This window comes from Rhinolophus ferrumequinum, chromosome X, assembly GCF_004115265.2.
Source record: "Rhinolophus ferrumequinum isolate MPI-CBG mRhiFer1 chromosome X, mRhiFer1_v1.p, whole genome shotgun sequence".
Classification (NCBI taxonomy): domain Eukaryota; kingdom Metazoa; phylum Chordata; class Mammalia; order Chiroptera; family Rhinolophidae; genus Rhinolophus; species Rhinolophus ferrumequinum.
Genome location: NC_046284.1, coordinates 97,126,893 through 97,144,813, shown reverse-complemented (window position 1 = coordinate 97,144,813; position 17,921 = coordinate 97,126,893). Strand labels below are relative to the sequence as shown.

Sequence of the window (17,921 nt, the reverse complement as noted above, 5' to 3'; positions counted from 1 at the left end):
AGCACTATTTATTGAAAATACTATCATTCCTCATTGAACTGCCTTGACACCTTTGTTGATAATCAATTGACTGTATATGTGAGGGTTTATTTCTAGAGTCTCGAGTCTGTTCCATTCATCTGTATATTTATCCCTATGAAAGTTCTACAGTCTTCAATACTGTAGCTTTACAGTAAGTTTTGAAATCTGTAAGTGTAAGTCCTCCAAATTTGCTCTTCTTTTTCAAGATTCTTTGGCTCCTGTGGGTATTATAAGTAGGATCTTGTTAAGACTCACTTTGTCAGTCTTGTTTCTGGATTTCTGCCTTAGTATTTCTGGCTCCTCTGTCTATTGCTTGCCCCAACCAGTATTGAAACCTCAGGTATGATGTTGACCGTCTCTGAATGGTTGCCATTGAGGTCATTATTATTTTGATAACACCCTATGCATGAGTTAGGAAACAAGTGACAACTCCTTAACGTTGCAGGGGTGTTGCACTGTGTCCCTTCCTGTGTCATTTTCACCAAGCCTATTACAGGATGATTATAGTTAAAGAAATAATGGCTATACTGGTCTGAAGAGGGAGTTTGCATTTTCTCTTAGGGAAGGTTAGGGTGGTCCCCTAGGGAGAACCCAGCACATAAAACACCAAATACAACTCTGATATTATCCAGATTAAAGGTGACATCCAAAGAAGTGCAAGGTCAAAGGCAAAGCAGTGAGAGGTGATTAAATATCATTTAATATGTCTCTGTTTTGTGCCAGGCATGTGATAGGTATTGTGGGCTTTATAGCCCCAGTAATTTACCTTTTACTATTGGGTGCTAAATGCTCTGCGTCTTCAAAATTGTTGATTGAGTGGTCATATGAGGTTGGACAATTAAGTTACGAACTCATCCTAGAAAAAGTGCCACATACCTCATTGCTGAATATCACTATGGTCACCTTAGAAGTACTCCCCTTGGGAAGCTATGCACCGACACCAGCACCTAGTGCACCCTTCAAAGCAATTTTGGAACTTTTTTTCTGGAATGGCCATCAGAGCTGTCATCATATTACCCTTGATGTCCTGAATGTCATCAAAATGTCTTCCTTTCAATATTTCCTTTATCTTTGGGTAAAGAAAGAAGTCATTGGGGGCCAGATCAGGTGAGTAGGGAGGGTGTTCAATACAGTTATTTGTTTACTGGCTAAAAACTCCCTCACAGACAGTGCTGTGTGACCTGGTGCATTGTCGTGATGCAAGAGCCATGAATTGTTGGCAAAAGTTCAGGTTGTCTAACTTTTTCCCACAGCCTTTTCAGCACTTCCAAATAGTAAACTTGGTTAACTGTTTGTCCAGTTGGTACAAATTCATAATTAATAATCCCTCTGATAGCAAAAAAGGTTAGTACCATCATTGTAACAAATTCGTGAACTTAATTGTCAGACCTGGTATAAGCAGATCTATACAGATGCAAAAGAAGCAAAGGTTGGAAACAGTGTCTGGTGCCTCTTCTACAACTCCTCCACCAATTTCTTGTCTTCAGCTGGTACCCTGGGCATTTTAAAAAAAAGCCCTCTGGGGAGAGGACCCCTGTTTACAAGGTCAGCAACTGTCTTCAGCTCAAGTGACATATTTTGGGGCCACAGAGTCTCCTCCCCTTTAAGGGTCACTCTTTTAGTCTACATCTGATAGATGCTTTTTTAGTCTCTGCATGGTACAGGGACTGGTACTATCAAAGGAGGTTGTAGTTTCAGAAAATTTTGCTCTATATTTATGATATTTTTAAAAATTGAAGTGATTGTCAGGAGAAAATCCAGCATTTGGAGATCAGTTGAATCAATTAGTGAATACTATTACAGGAGTGCGCATTGCGATGGAAGTTGTGCAGAGTATTGCTGGCTTCATCAGCATATGTTTAGTCATTTTGGTTTGAAGCTACTTTATTGATGCATATTATAAGCCAGGCGTTGTGTTGAACAATTTACAAACGTGATCTCATTTAATCCTTTAAATGACAAATAATTTGTGAAGGTAACCACTTTTATTTCCATTTTAGAGACGAGTAAGGTGGAGCCCAGAGAGGTGAAACACCTTAATCAAATTGCTCAAATGTTTAGTGCGGGCGGGTGGATTTGAAATTAGGTTTCTCTAGCCATATTTTCTGTCTTTATTTCTCTTCCCCTTCCTCTTTCACAATCTATATTTCTCTCTATTATCTATGTACCTGTAGATTATATGACAACTTCCTTCTTCTCCACCTCATGGTATTGATAAGTCATAATACAGAATTGTGCGTCTGTTTTCATAAAATACATTAGTCTGCATTTTTGCTCTGCTTGATTTTGTTTGTACTGTCTTTGTTTTAGCATTAAAGTAATGTTGGTCTCCTAAACTGAGTTGGGAAAGTTAGGAAGTGTTCACTCTTCGACTATATTCTAAAAGAGATTGAGTAGAATTCTTTGTATGTTAGAATTCTTCAGAGAAACCATCTGAGTAAGGACATTTCATTTTCAGATGATGTTTAATGGCAAATTCAATTTCTTTAGTAGTTGCAGGACTATTCAGATAATCTGCACCATTTTAGGAGAGTTGTAGTTGCTTGGATTTTTTTTTTTCCAGAATTGATCCCCTTCATTTAAGATGTCATGTTTATATACATAGAGTTATTTGTAGCATTCTCAAATCATCTTCATAATGTCTGTGTCAGCAGCATCTGCAGTGATACAGCCTCTCTCCTTTTTGACATTGGAAATTTATGTCTTCTTATTTTCCTTTTTCAGTCTTGGTAGAGGTTTATCAATTTTATTGTGCATTTCAAGCAACTAGCATTTGCTTTCATTGATTTTTCTCTATAGGTTTTCTGTTTCTAATTTCAATGACTTCTTCTCTTTTATTTATCATTTCCTATGTTCACTTCAGATTTTTTTCTTTTGGATTGTTCTTTTTTTCCTTGTTTCTTGAGAGAGAATTACTGATTAAGACCTTTTTTTCATAATATAATCACTTGGTGCTACAAATTTCTAAATTTTTTACTAAGGAGTGTTTTGGCTGCACCCGCATATCCTTATATATTTTCAATTTCTTTCAGTTCAGTATGTCATCTAACTTTCCTTGAAACATTATCTTTGGCTCATGAATTATTTAGAAGTGTGTTACAATTCTAAGATTTTTCTGTTTCTGTTATTGTTTTCTAGTTTTATTCTATTTGATCAGAGTACATACATACATGGATTCAATTCTTTTAAATTTTTGAAGATCGCTTAGGGTTGACCCTGGATTTGGTCCCTCTTGTTGAAGGTTCATGTGGCTTGAAAAGACGTGGTATCCTGCTATTGTTGGATGGAATGTTTAAATGTCAGTTAGATCCCTATTAGTTAATGGTATTAAGAAACTACGTAAAGCTAGAGGGAAAAAAACAGAAAAGATTATAGGATCACCTGGTACTCAACACAGGCCAGGAATAGTGACTGAAAGTTCTCACCTGGCAGACAGAAAGAACAAACAAACTTCGTGATTCGTAGGGCATTGGGGCAGGGTACTCAGAAGTTCTTGCCTCAGTTGTGGAGAATAATTATTACTATTCAGAGGACTACTCTGGACCCAGGTAGCTTTCATAAAAACAAGACCTGGAAGGATCAGTCTGTTTCAAAGTAACTTTCTCCCAGAACAAAGCTCAAGAATACTTATCGGAACACAAAAAATATCCAGCACCTAATGTGGTAAAATGTGCGATATCTGACATCCAAACAAAGACTACTAGACGTAAAAAGAATCAGGCAAAACAACCCTAATAAGGAGAATAATTAATCAGTTAAACCTATGCAGTATTGATATATACGTTAGAATTATCAGACAAGGACATTAAACAATTCTTATAACTATCTTCTGTAAGTTCAAAATATGCGGATGCAGAAGATAGGCAAAAGCGATCCATATGCTCTATAGATTCAACACAATTTCAGTCAAAAGTCCATCAGGATCTTTTGTAGAAATTGACAGACTTATTTAAAAATTCACATAGAAATGCAAAGGGAATTAGAATAGTCAAAACAATTTTGAAAGAGGAAAACAAGTTGGAGATAACATACTACCTGCTTTCAAGATTTGTTATAAAGCTGCAGTGTGGTACTGGCATAAATATAGACACATAGACCAATAAAACATAAGTGAGTGTTCAGAAGTAGACCTACACATATTGGACAACTGAATTTTGACAAAGGTAAAAAAGCAATGCAGTATGGAAAGGATAGTCTTTTCAATAAGTAGTACTGAACATAGAAGCCACATACCAAACAAATAAACAAATAAAGTTTGTATCTGGATCTTACATCACATACCGCAACTAAATAAAAATAGATCATAAGTCATGTGCTTCCTTGTAGAAGGAAGCATAGGAAAAAATATCTGTGCTCATGGGGAAAGCAAAAATGTCTTAGATATGAGACAAAAACACCATAGAAGAACAAATGGATAAATTGGAATTGATCAACTTTAAATACTTGTGCTCTTCAAAAGATGCTGATAAGAGGATAAAAACAATGCATAGACTGAGAGAAAATACGGTTGTTATGGAAACGCAAAATAAAACCACAATGCAATAAATCTATTAGAATGACTAAAATTAAAAAAACAAAAACAGAGAAACAAAAACAACAAAAAAACTCTCTATTTCAGTTGTTGCTGGAAATGTGAGGGTACTGGGATTTTATATACTACTAGTGGGAATGTGAAATCATACAGCCACTTTAAAACAGTTTGTCAGTTTCTTATACATTTAAACATGCATCATGCATCTATCATATGATCCATCCATTCCATTCTTAGATATTTTTCCACAAGAAATAAAAGTATATGTTCTAATAAATGCTTGTGCACAAATGTTTTAGCACCTTTAATCATAATGGCCAATACCTGTAAACAATCCAAGTATCAATCGACAGGTGAATATACAGACATTCACTTGTAATGGACTACTACTTGGTAATGTAAAGGAATGCGCTATTGACACATGAAAAAACTTGAGGGACTCTGCAGGGAATTTGCTGAGTGAAAGAAATCAGAGAAAAACTGGACATGCAGTACTATTCCACTCATATAAAACCTTAGAAAGTGCAAACTGATCTGCAGTGACATAAAGCAGAAGAGTGGTTGTCTGGGAAGGGAGAATTCAGAGGATCGTGGGACGGGGAGAATGTAAAGGAAAGCTTTTTGGAGTGATGGATGTCTACCCTTCATTGTGGTGATTTTTTTTCACAGTAGACATGTCAACACTTAGGAAATTCTGCACTTGTAAACATGTATAGTTTACTGTATATCAGTTGTAGTTAAATCAAGCTGTTAAAAAAAGGATAAGACATAATTACTTAAATTGTTGTGATATAAAAACTTCAGGCATTTAAAGGAGAAAATTTAAGCAAGGTGTCAAGAGAAAATTACAGTTTTTGTAGATTCTGGATAAGTGAACATAAATGTATTGATGGGAATGGAGAGGATATTAGAGTATGAAAATACATGTACTCAGATGAGCTATGAGTGCTATTAATTTTGTCATATATTCAGAATATAATTATATTGAATTTTAGCCAATAATCTTTAAACATCAAATAATGGACATTTAGATAAAAACTTGGTTAATAATTTCTGATATTATAAATATTTTTCTAAGTACCATTTTTATAAATTAATTGATCAAAATATAGTATGAAAATTTTAAAACAATGAACACTTTGCCAACATTAAACTTAATAATGTACCTTTAATAATTTACCTTTCATTTCTTTAGGACCCGCTGTCCTTAATTTTGGTGATATTTGTGTGAACTCCACCAATTATAAACAACTACATATTGTTAATATGCTACCTATGCATATTTTGATCCGGTTAGATGTTAATTTGAAAGAACTTCAAAAAACCAAGCAGTTTTCATGTGTAATACCGCCTACAGCCAGTACGCGTATGTCAGTGGTGTTTGAATCTCCCACCGCGGGAAAATTTTGGAAGTAGGATTTATTTTCAAATTTCTATTTGCTAGAATCAAAGTACCCTTTTATAGAATGTTTTTCTTTGCCTCAATAATTACAGTATATATTATATTTGATCTCCAAGCATAGAAACTATATGTGTATCAATTTGTAGGTTTATAGACTCATATTTCAGTTATAGTCTATCTTTCATAATTATTTTGATGTTTTGCTTACTAAGAATTGTGATGTTGGTCAATAGTATAGTATGCATTTTTACATGTAACTTAATTCTATAATTGCAAGTAGTTAATACCAGTTAAATTTGGGTTCCTTTGTTGTGTTACAGATCTTTTACTTTTACAGTAAACAATATACCTGGTGGGCATATCCTCGTGATGGCGGAAATCATGCCAGTAAGACTCGAGTTGTCTTCCAAGGAGTTAGTATTGAGACCACAGGAGTTCTTGCTGAACACATGTTTTAGGGAGACAGTTACGTTGCATAATCATCAGAATTATTTTGTCCACTTTGAGTGGCAGCCAGTAAGCACAAGCAGAGGGATAGGATTTTTCATTCGTCCAGCAAAAGGTAATAATAGTTTATTTTATTTGTTTGACTTAGACATTCATTTATTCATGTAGTTAGGCAGTAATCATTTATTGAGTATGTACTGTATAACGGTGCTAAGAACATAGAAGTAAATCAGATATGGTCATCTGGGCATTTGTTTTTACATACATAAATTAGATTTAAAAATATGGATCCTGTGTTAGGGTTCTCCCGAGAAATAGAAACAATGAGCAATATAAATATAAATATATGCACACATACATATATACACCTACATATATATTTAGGAAATATATATACATATATTTATGTATATATGTGTGTGTCTATATATACATATATATATATATATATATATATATATATATATATATATATAAAAGAGAGAGAGAGACTTTAAGGAATTGGCTTATATGATTGTGTGGGCTGGCAAGTTTGAAATCTGGAGGGCAAGCCTGCTGGCTGGCAAGCTGGAGAGCAGGGAAGAATTGATGTGGCACAGTCTTGAATCCAAAGGGACCTCAGTCTTTTCTCTTAAGACCTTCAGCTTATTGGATGAGGCCTCCTACATTGTGGAAGGTAATCTGCTTTACTCAAAGTCTACTGAGGTAAATGTTAATCTCATATAAAAAAACACCTTCACAGCAACATCTAGGCTGATGTTTGCCCCCAAAACTAGGCACCATACTGTGGCCAAGTTGACAAAATTAACCATCACAGATACTGATGAACTCAGTATCTTTTTGTTTAGTTTTAGTTTGATAATGATGATAAGATAGGATTCTAAATGACTTAACATTTTGTTAGATTATAAATTATTTTCGAAGAACCCACAAATTCTTCATAGTCAATATTTAATCCAGGTAATAAAATCTAATTAATAAAATTAAGAACCTAAAACTCATTTAAATAAGGGATTTTTTAATTAATAGAAAATAATCTCAGACCTACAGTTTTGATGGTTCTTTGTATTTGGTAACTATCCTCTTAACCTTGCTTCTTCTAATCTCTGCAATCGATAATTCTACATAAGGTACGTGTTACAAAACGAGCCTTGATGACTGCTAAACCGTCACTTATCTAGTAGCCTTGGCAGATCATTGTGATATCCTGTGAGGATCTCATGAGGACACAAGCTATCATTTAAAGAAATAAAATGGCAAGTTAGAAGCTGAAAGATCAATACGGTATCTTTGTTTTCTGCACATGTCGTGTACAGGTCAAGACTTTGCAGCTAGATGGAAAGATCTGGGTCCTTGTATCTGACTCATGTGGTGCTTTATAACCAGCTATTGTCCAATTCTCCATGAGTGGAATTTAAAAGAAACTTTGGAGTCAGACCTGATTTCAAAACTAGCCATAGCTTTTCACTAGCTTTGTGATCTTGAGAAAAGTGCTCTATAAGCACTAGTTTCCTTATCTGTAAAATGAAGAGACTACTATATCTGAAAGATTAACTGTATAGAAAACTTCCATAATGACTGGCAACGAGTAGGTGCCAAATAAATAGATAGCTATTTGACTAGGAAAATTTGCTAATTCTATGTGGACTTTTCCCCCCTCAAAGTATCCGCAGAGTAATAACAACCTATCATGCTTCTTGCCATCTATCCCCATTTATCAATTCCTTGCTCCCTGTTTTCTTCCCGTCCTTCTTCCCCTCCCTTTGCCCCAATTTTCCTTTTCATTTCTAATTTAGGAATCGTCTTCTTTTGTGATGTAAATAGACTATACTTCAGATCACAGAGGAATCCTGGTTTGTAGAAATCATGCCTTAGGTGTATTTTCTTGTATCAGTCATTTCCAAATCATGACTTTTATTTAACTTTTCCAGTGTTTGTAACATGGAGTGTTATACACATGCTTAAGTGTTCATTTAAATTCACTTCTTTTTAGTGTGGATATAGGTGGGGATGTTGACAAATTTAACAAGTGGAAGAGTAGGACTGTCCCTTCATTGGGGTTGGAGATCATTGATACAGCTTTATTTACTCTTTTCTTAGCCTGGATTGATTTAACACAATCCAGATTATAAATTATTAAGCATTCGAGGTATACTTCCATTAATATTTAGCTGATTCGTTTGACTAAGCTCTTTTCTGTTGTTCTTATTAATACTGGTAGTACTGGTTCCTGCCCCAGTCTAGACAAAATCTGAGTGAATAATCAGAGGAGAAAGAGAAAATATTTCCGTACACTTCCGAGATTCTAGATAAATCTCCAGTTTTTTATTTTTCTGAACATATATCAAACAGTGCTGGTTATATTACCTGTGTCCTAGCTGTAGGTTATGGGTCTGATCAAGGACATGACATGACACTCAGGGTCCGAAAGGCGTAGTGTACAGGCACTTTTCCTTGCATGTCTCCATCCTAAGTAGGGCTGAATGGGCTGTGCTTTACCCCCGTGGCTGTCATGGAGATGCGGTGATGCTGCTGAATTTGTCAAAAGAGAAATGGTATTCCAGTATTACGAATTGGAATGCCAGTTAATGCTTCTCATGATCTTTAGCACTTATTTGTACAATTTGTACAGGGGAGATTTTAGTATTTATTTTTATTTTCTCTGGGTTGCTCATAACACCTCAAAGGATTGTTTAAATCAAAGCACAAAGACATTTAATTCCAAATACAATGTTTTTTGGAATATGAGTAATACCATTAGTCTTTAAGTACTTTCGATCTTTTTAGAACACAAATGATGCAGTACTCAAATCTATTTTGGAGAGCATTGAAGAAAGTATGCATAATTTATATTATATACATAGATTTTTCTTATGTCATTTCCTTTTGATGCTCAGAATACATATAATAATTGCTCAATTTTGTTTTTGATTTTTTGTATGAATAGAAAATGAATTTTTATCAAGTTTTGTCCCTTTTGCTATGTTGGGTTTGCATCTCAGATAATGCATTTAATCATATCTCTCCCTATGTTTTTGTAAACTAAAATGAATAGTTCTAAATTAAATTTTATGTTGTGATTGTTTTTTCTTCTTAAGCTGTGATATATTTGGGGTTTTTGTTTGGATAGTGGGTATTGTAAGCGGAGAACATAAGAGTGGATTGATCTTTTCGAAGGTAGAATTGGCTTCTAATTCGACACTTTAATTAGGTATCATTCATGTTTCTGCTTGTCCTGTTTCCATCCTTATTGTTTCTAACTTCATGGAACCCTTAAAGTCCGTTCAAGCTTGCCTTCAGTCAGTTCACTATCTTTCTCAATTCTCTCTCTCCTTGGCCATCTGTACTACCTCTCCTGTCAATCCCAGCCTCGTTCAGTCCACCCATCCAATTTATTTTCCCTGTTCCTTGTTCAGGTGTCTTTATTATATCATATCGAATCTTCTATGTCGAAGTTACTTTCCATCACAGTCTTCTCCATGTATCACTCTCTTCCAGCACTGTCACTTGACTTTTATACTTCCCCCAGCTTTGTCCTCCTCCAGAGTTCCTGCTCATCCTTCAGTCACAACTCAAAGGCCATCTCCTTAAATGAAGTTTTCTCCACTTTCTTGGGCTAATTTAAACTCCCCTCCACTTCTTTTCAGCTCCCACTGTATATTTCTAACGTCATCTACAACCGTGTTTCCCCGAAAATAAGACCTAGCCGGACAATCAGCTCTAATGCGTCTTTTGGAGCAAAAATTAATATAAGACCCGGTCTTATTTTACTATAATATAAGACCAGGTAATATAATATAATATAATATAATATAATAATATAATATGTGCTCTTATTTCACTATAAGACTGGGTATAATGTAATATAAGACTGGGTCTTACATTAATTTTTGCTCCGAAGGGCGCATTAGAGCTGATTGTCCAGCTAGGTCTTATTTTTGGGGAAACACGGAATTATTAGTTTATATGCATCTCCTATTGTGGACGTTGTTGCTAAACCCATATCTGATATCCATTCCCCTTCCTAACAGGACCCTCATTTTGTTTGGGGAAGCAGTGTTCTTATCTAGAAATCTCTTTTCCTAAGCTTCTTGCCAATGAGCTATGGACAGAAGTTTCTTTTTGTTTGTTTTTTTAGTTCCATCCTCCTATGTTCCAGGCACTGTTTGGAGTACTTCTACCTATATATCTTAGCTTATTTAATCCCCTACAACAATGCTCTGAGTCAGATACAATGGTTTCCCCTATTTTATGTGTGGGGAAATTGTTACATAGTGTCATTAACTTGTCCGAGATCTCTGCTAGTAAGTGGCAGAGTTGCAACTCGAACCAGGGAGTCTGACTAGAAATTGTGCTCCCTTAGCTGGTCTGCTCTATTACCTTTCCACACTGAGGAAGGCCATGCAGTACGGAATGGTGGTGTGTGGGAAGCCAGAAGGAGCATTGTTCCTTGAAGGCCTTGTCCACCTGCTATGGCAGCCCTGGAATGCCTGTCCATGGACTTCTGATTGCATAAGATAAATAAACCCCTATCTGCCTAACCCACTGTAGCAGAACTTTTTGTTACTTATAGGTAAATATAATCCTGATAGACTCCCACTAGACTGTTAGCTCTCCCATGACCAGTTTCTCTTCTTTTTGTAAATTACTGTGCCTACTGTCATGTTGGCATTCAAGAGTGTTAACAACATCACATACTATGTTAACCCCTTGACATGTGTTGTTAATCTCCCTTCATGGTCCCTAGGAGGTAAGCACTGTATCTTTTTTAAGATTGAGAAAACTGCCATCACCTGAGAGTCAACCTGACCCAAGGCAAAGTTTGTGATGGTCATTCATCTCCCTGTTCATTGTCCTGTGCCCTTGAATCTCAGAGGAGGAATCTTCCTTCTTCCTCTCTTCTTGGAGGAAGAACTTCGGAGTCATTCTTTCCACCAAGTATTATTTTCTTACTCCAAAGGAGATGATGAATTTAAATAGCTAAAGCAGCTCACACTACATATGCCTGATACCTCCTGGATTCTCCATACATTTGAATTATAGAAATGCATTAATTACTTATAGCTACATTATGAAGTTACATTTCTAGAGATGTGAATATTTGAAAATAAAAAGCCTCTGGTAACACCTCCCTTTAAAAACTGAATGAGTGTCTAGTGTTAATATGTATTTCGGAGTGTTGGAAAACATTTTTTGCTAAATATTGGTACAGATTTTGTCAAATATTTGAGCTGCCTATTAAAATTGGAAAATAAGGTATACATTTTAGATTTTAATCAAACTGTAGGTCTACACTTATTTGATAATCTCTCATCTAGCATTTCTCTGTATTTTGAGTTGAATGTAAATAATTTGTTATATAATATTATTACATTTGTATGCAAGCTCTTATTTTGGATATTAAAAAATAAATATAATTAAAATGTGGTAACTGTCTTATTCTCTCTAAATCCTCTGTAGGCACTGTTGAGCCATTTTGTTCATTGGAATGTGAAGTGACATGGAAACCGAGTTTCAGTTCTCCAGAAAGGGGAGAATTTATTCTTCATGTCGATGAAGGAAACACAACGACACTAAAATGTGTTGCACATGTAATGATTCCCCTTGAATATCATTTTTATTTTGAGGGCAATTGGTTGGGTATACATATATGTGGCTAGTAGTCAGATATGTATACTATGTTAGTAAAAATGGATTTTGCATACAATACTTAGTTAACTAAATTATTTTAGCATTTTCTTGGAGGCATTTCTGTACCATAAATGAAGACTGCTAAAAAAATGTGTTGTTATCTTAATTCTAGATATTTAGAAATCCAAGACTTTTGTGTCAAGAATAATAGATTGGTGTTAGAGCCGCTGTAAATAATATAATACTATGGGACCCTCTTGAAATTAAATTATTTTATTAATAGACACCAAAGAAAGAGAGAAAATTATATTTTTTGCCATACTGTATTGCATTTTAGTATTCTAGTAATATTTCAGTATGAAATGGATCATATAATTTACATAGCAAGGACATATGGAAAATTCTTATTTTTATAGAATATTTTTATAGAATATACTTTTCGTATTCAAAATGTGAGTAAAGTAAAAGCTGGGATATGTAACTTTAACTTTCTGTTGTAGAGTCCAGAAAGCCTTACCATCACGCCTCTTAATCACTAAGAATCCACTTGTGTACCAAATGTCCCTCCCAATGTTCTTAGTAATTTAACAAAAGCCAATTCTTTTTTACTAAACCCATCTCTATCTCCAGGCCATGATCATGCTTTTACATATGTCAGCTATGAAGGAGCTTATAGCCTTAAGAGATAAGAGATTCATCCATTTTAATGATGGCAAGTGGCAGTCAGAATTCAGTAGGGTCTTTCCACTGCTTTAAGCTGGGTCCCACTGCTTTTGTGTTTGACAAGTTTACTAAAATAAATTTGCCCACATACTTATCCCATGTGTATTTTTTCTAACATAAACGATGAGCAATTTAGTAATGTAGACTTAGCATTAATAATAGGTATCATTTATTGAGTAATTACTGTGTCAGGCATGGTGCTAAATGCTGTTCATGTGTTATTTAATTAAACCTTACAACAACTCTAGGCATGTACTAATAACTCAGTTGATGGGTGAGGAAATGGAGGATTTGAGTGGTTCATTAATACAAGTTCACACATGCAGTAAGTGTCCTAGTTGGAATTTATACTCACATCGATCTGCCTCCACAGCCTTTGCTGTTACCCTCCGATAAAATTTGCTTTCTGCTTTCTCTACACTAGGACTGGTTAAGAATTAAACTCTGAGATATCAGAATAGTGAATCAGATTATTTTTTGGTAAATTTTTGAAGCCCTTAAAGTTACATTAACTGTGAAGTGTGGCTCTTAAGAAAGTAAAGATAGACGAACCTGCAGTAATTAAATAAAATGTTCATTTCAAGTTTGTTGTTAATTCATGAAGGGTGACCATTTTTCTTCTGTTAGCTTTGTTTGAAAATTATTGTTCCAGTTACCCATGTCATGTTCTTCAAATAATAATGTATCAAAATCTCCTAAGATAATAGCAAAGAACATATCATAGATAAACACAATTAGGGTCTGGTGTAAAGAGCAGTCTATGAGGAATTGGAAAACTTGGGTTCTAGTTGCCCCTGGCTACTGTTTGCTTTCCTTTAAAATGGGAGAGGCGGACAATATAAACGTTTGCATAAAGTGATTAATGATGCACTATTTCTGTGCAGTGATTTGGGTGGGATCTGATGAGGAAGTCCTGCGTCACACTGTCAATCGCAGTAAACTACCTCCCCATTTTCAGATAAGGAAAGTGTATATTATCAGCATATTAAGTGCTATGAGAAGACTTCTAGTAGAAGCACACCTGGATAATCTCACTTGGCATATTATTTCCCATGCTTAGGTAACCCTTGAACACTTTCGTTTTTCGTAGCGCCTGGTTACACCCTGTACGTAGTTGGGTGGATGATCACCTACATCTCTTTCAGTGATTAATCGACATGAGTCTCAGTCTTGGATTTACTTCCTCCATAGAGTTAATTTTACTCCCCACCTCCTTCAGTTTAGGAGTACAATTGAAATATTCCATTCTACTTTCCTTTCTCTTAATCACACCATAAAGTCTGATTGACACCTCATATTTTAAAAATTTCCATGAAGCTGAAATAATTTTGAGTTCCCTGGTAGGGATTTAAAAACAAATGTTTACTGTTATTCAATTACATTTTCCCTTTCTTCCTCTTATTAGCCTGGTCACCCTGAGGTCGTATTTTTGGAGCCAAAGGTAATCTTCAGTATTACCCCTCAAGGTATAACAAGTTGGAAGAGAGTCCGTCTCCACAATGTAGGACAAAAACATGCTTATTTCAAGGTGATGTGGAATCTTGGAATCTTATTTAGATCAGATCCCATAATAATTTGAATTAATTTTTTGCCACGAATATAATGGCATTAATACTTTAGTCTTTATAAATTTGCTAATGCTAATATTTAGATATTTTATATGAGATTTATCTCAGTACATTTCATCTGCTTTGTCCTTTTAATTTCCCATAAAATTTGTTTCTCTCTCCCTCCTTCCTTAGTTTCTATCTTTCTTCTCTTCTTACCCTTTTTTGTTTGTCTGTTATTTTGTTTTATTGAAAAAAAGATAGATGATTTGAAGAAAACAACATTTAAAAAAATACATTGTCGTTACATTTCCATTTTTAATTACATGCTTTTCCTTTTCTCCTCATTTTCACTCTGTCATCAGGACTGTGGTGGTAGCAACTGAGACCTAGATCAAGACCATTCTAAAGATGTATTTATAGTTGCTGCTCCTGATTTAAATTGTGAAGTGGGGGTGTTTAAAGTGGTGATAGAGACTTTTTTTACTGAAAAATCTATTAAGATCTCCCAGTAGTGACAATAGAGGTTAGCTTTAAATTTAACCTCGAATAAGCAAATGAGAATACCCTTTTGTACTCTGTTGCTTCAAAATTAGTTGTGAAGACTATTTCCTCCTCCCCCAAATAGCTTAACCAATTTCTCTTTAAATTTTTCTGGCTTAAAGCATGGTGGATAGGCTTAAATTGACCTCTGACAAACCATACCATAAATTCTTTGGTAAGTTACTTTTTTGAACGTCCAAATGATAACTTACACATTAGGCTATCAAGGCAATAATAAAGAAGAGGAGGTTACTTTATCATCTTGCCTCCCCACTAACTTTGCTTTTAGTTTTTAGGATCAGGGAAGAGTCAAACAATCAAAGTAGTATTGAGAACTTTGGCATCTTCTCTAAGAGATATATCTCATCCTTGTAAGTTTTGCAGAGTCTTGAAAACACTTCAGACAATAGACTTCTTCCTGTTTGAATTGGAAGATGCCACTATTGAATGTTCTGTTTGCTGTGTTAGGGGTGCAAATCCTTGTTGAAGTTCAAACTTCATGTGCATCTAGTGTTTGGAAATTGATTACAAAGTTATCTCATGCCCTGTGCCTGGGGGTCCTCTCTCTACCTAGTAGTTTGGAAGCTTTTCTATGAAAGCTTTGGAACAGTAACTTTAAAAGACAATGTAGCATTTCTGCAAATTTTCAATTACAGGTTCGTGAGGACAGTCTTTTGCCTATGATTAATATTGTTCCATCGGAAGGAATAATTCCATATGGGGGATTAACTGTTCTTAATATCTCCTGTACACCTACCACGCTAGAGCCATTTGATACAAGAGCAAAGGTATGTTTATACTTATGTGTGTTTGCACCTTATATATATCTATGTGGATTTGTTTGATTGTTTTAAGATATTTATAGTAGTAGGTATAATGCTTTAAAATGTACATGTTTAGTTTTAGAAAACTTATTTTAATGATTTCTTGTAATGAAAATAGGTTTTAATGTTATACTAAAGAGTAACTTTTAAAATTTGTTATTTTTCTATTAGTTAACTCTAAAGAACTAACTCTAAAGAACTAACTAACTCTAAAGAACTAAACTAACTCTAAAGAAGTGCAGTTTTTTAGACACCTAAAGAAAGAAGCAACCTTGCCTATATCATTCATCTATTATAAAAATGGGTAGCAGAACTTGGCAAGACGATTTGTAGAAAATATTTTTGATGAAAGTTGGTGATGGAAATTTCTAAGTTGAAATGGATACCTTTTAGTAACAGGAAGCATTTTCACATAAAATTGACATGATATTTGCTATCTAATTTGTGATAAGCCCTCACTAGTCATAGCACAAAGGATTTTTTTCCCATGGCATTAATTAGATACCTTAGGAAAAAAATAATCAGTTTTGGAAGGCTAATTCTAAATAGCTTTAATGACTATGTGAATGATAGGCAAATTCTATATGGTGTTAAATGCTGTATTTTATAGCACACATCAAATGTTTTACTATTTTAAATGTTCTTGGAATTATGTAAATGAAAAGGTATTGCCTTGATTTTAGAGATATCTCTGTGTTCATTAAGCAGAATATATCAAACATGTAAAACCAGTCTTTAATAAATTTTATTTATTATAAACTCAAGGAATAGAATACTCTTGATCTTCAATGTGATGGTCAACTGTGTGCATGTACTCACATTAAAAAAATATTGTGTACACTTTCATTAGGTCAAAATGAATAACTTTCTATGTAGCCTTCATTTTTATCATTCAATTTTCCATAACAATTAATTTTGAAATAATATTTAGCTTCATGTAATAGACATCAATTTGCCTGGTGCCCAAAATAAATAACCTAGGAATTGGAATTGTATCTTCTATAAAGCAATATGTATTGAAAGATGTTTATAAATTAAGTGGTATATGGTCTGACATTTGGGCAGAATTTTTTATGTAGTATTCTGAATAAAATAAAAAAATATGGCCACTAAAGTACAAGTTTTTTTTTCCTATACTTTAGTGGCCATATTTCTACTGTATTTCAGAGGAGTATGCTGTGTTTGCAAAGCTTACCTTTTTAAGATACTAAGTATGCAAAATTGAACAAGGAATTATACCACTGAATTCTTATTTCACTATCTTAATTTTCCTGGAAACAGTTGAGTGTTCAGATAGTTTTTGGTTCAAGTTTTGCTGCTGCTGCTTTCAAGTTTTGTGACCTCAAGAAAAAGGCAAAATATTTGGCTCCCCTAAGCCTTAATTTTCCTCACTTGGAATTTAGGGTATTAATAGGAGTGACCTCACAGAATACTGAGGATTAGAAAGGAGATAATGTATTTAGCTCTATGCTTGGCCCACATAGTTAGCAAATTTCAGCTGCTCTCATTATAAGTCATTGTGGATGTTAGTATCTTTCTATGGGAAGAAGTATGTTTTCATTCAGTTTCCTGTTTTAAGTTTAATAATCCATTGAACTTAGGTAAATACAAAAGGGTAAATACAAACCACAGAGAGTTTGAGGCAATGATGTCAAGTCAAATGAATTCTGTAGTCAAATCCACAAACTGTCAGCTGGTCCCATTTGTGGTGGAGGTTTCTAAGTGTTGAACACTCACTCCTCTTAGGAATATCAATTCTGCATAATAAGAAATGTGATCACAACTGCCAGAATAAATCTTGTGACATTTATAATGTTATGCTTATGTAAATTATAAAATGGTACACAAATGCAGGTAATACTTCAGCAGTATATGAGTATATGTTAATGTGGTTTCTACAGAATTTTCTCTCTCTCCTAAATAAGATTTCTATTCGCTGTGCAAAAGCCATAGACTTTGGGATTGGTGGAACTGTTGAAATTGCTGATGTTGAAATCAGTCCGGTGAGTGTGTTACCTATTTGTGTAGTCAAGTTATGAGTGTGGTGATTTATTTGTTATGTGTCCCTAGTCAGCCTATTAAATAAATGATGTAGTAATTTGACACATATAAATTAATATATGTAATCTAAATAAGTGATGAAGTAGAATATTAAATAAACATCTGAAAATTCACCACTGAATTTTTAAGTATTGGAACACTCCCAGTACCATTAAATCATCTGCAGCCTTTATCGTCATCCTACCCCTTTG

The 17,921-nt window shown here is 34.5% G+C and overlaps 1 protein-coding gene across 1 annotated transcript in view; it reads left to right on the top strand.

Moving 5' to 3' along the window:
* Positions 1-17,921, top strand: part of CFAP47 (cilia and flagella associated protein 47) — a 374,965-nt gene that overhangs the window by 44,081 nt on the left and 312,963 nt on the right. Inside the window, exons 14-19 of the mRNA XM_033099951.1 lie at positions 5,748-5,964; positions 6,275-6,516; positions 11,862-11,992; positions 14,161-14,283; positions 15,502-15,633; positions 17,595-17,672. Coding sequence (XP_032955842.1) covers positions 5,748-5,964; positions 6,275-6,516; positions 11,862-11,992; positions 14,161-14,283; positions 15,502-15,633; positions 17,595-17,672 — 923 coding nt within the window. The remainder of the gene's footprint in view (positions 1-5,747; positions 5,965-6,274; positions 6,517-11,861; positions 11,993-14,160; positions 14,284-15,501; positions 15,634-17,594; positions 17,673-17,921) is intronic.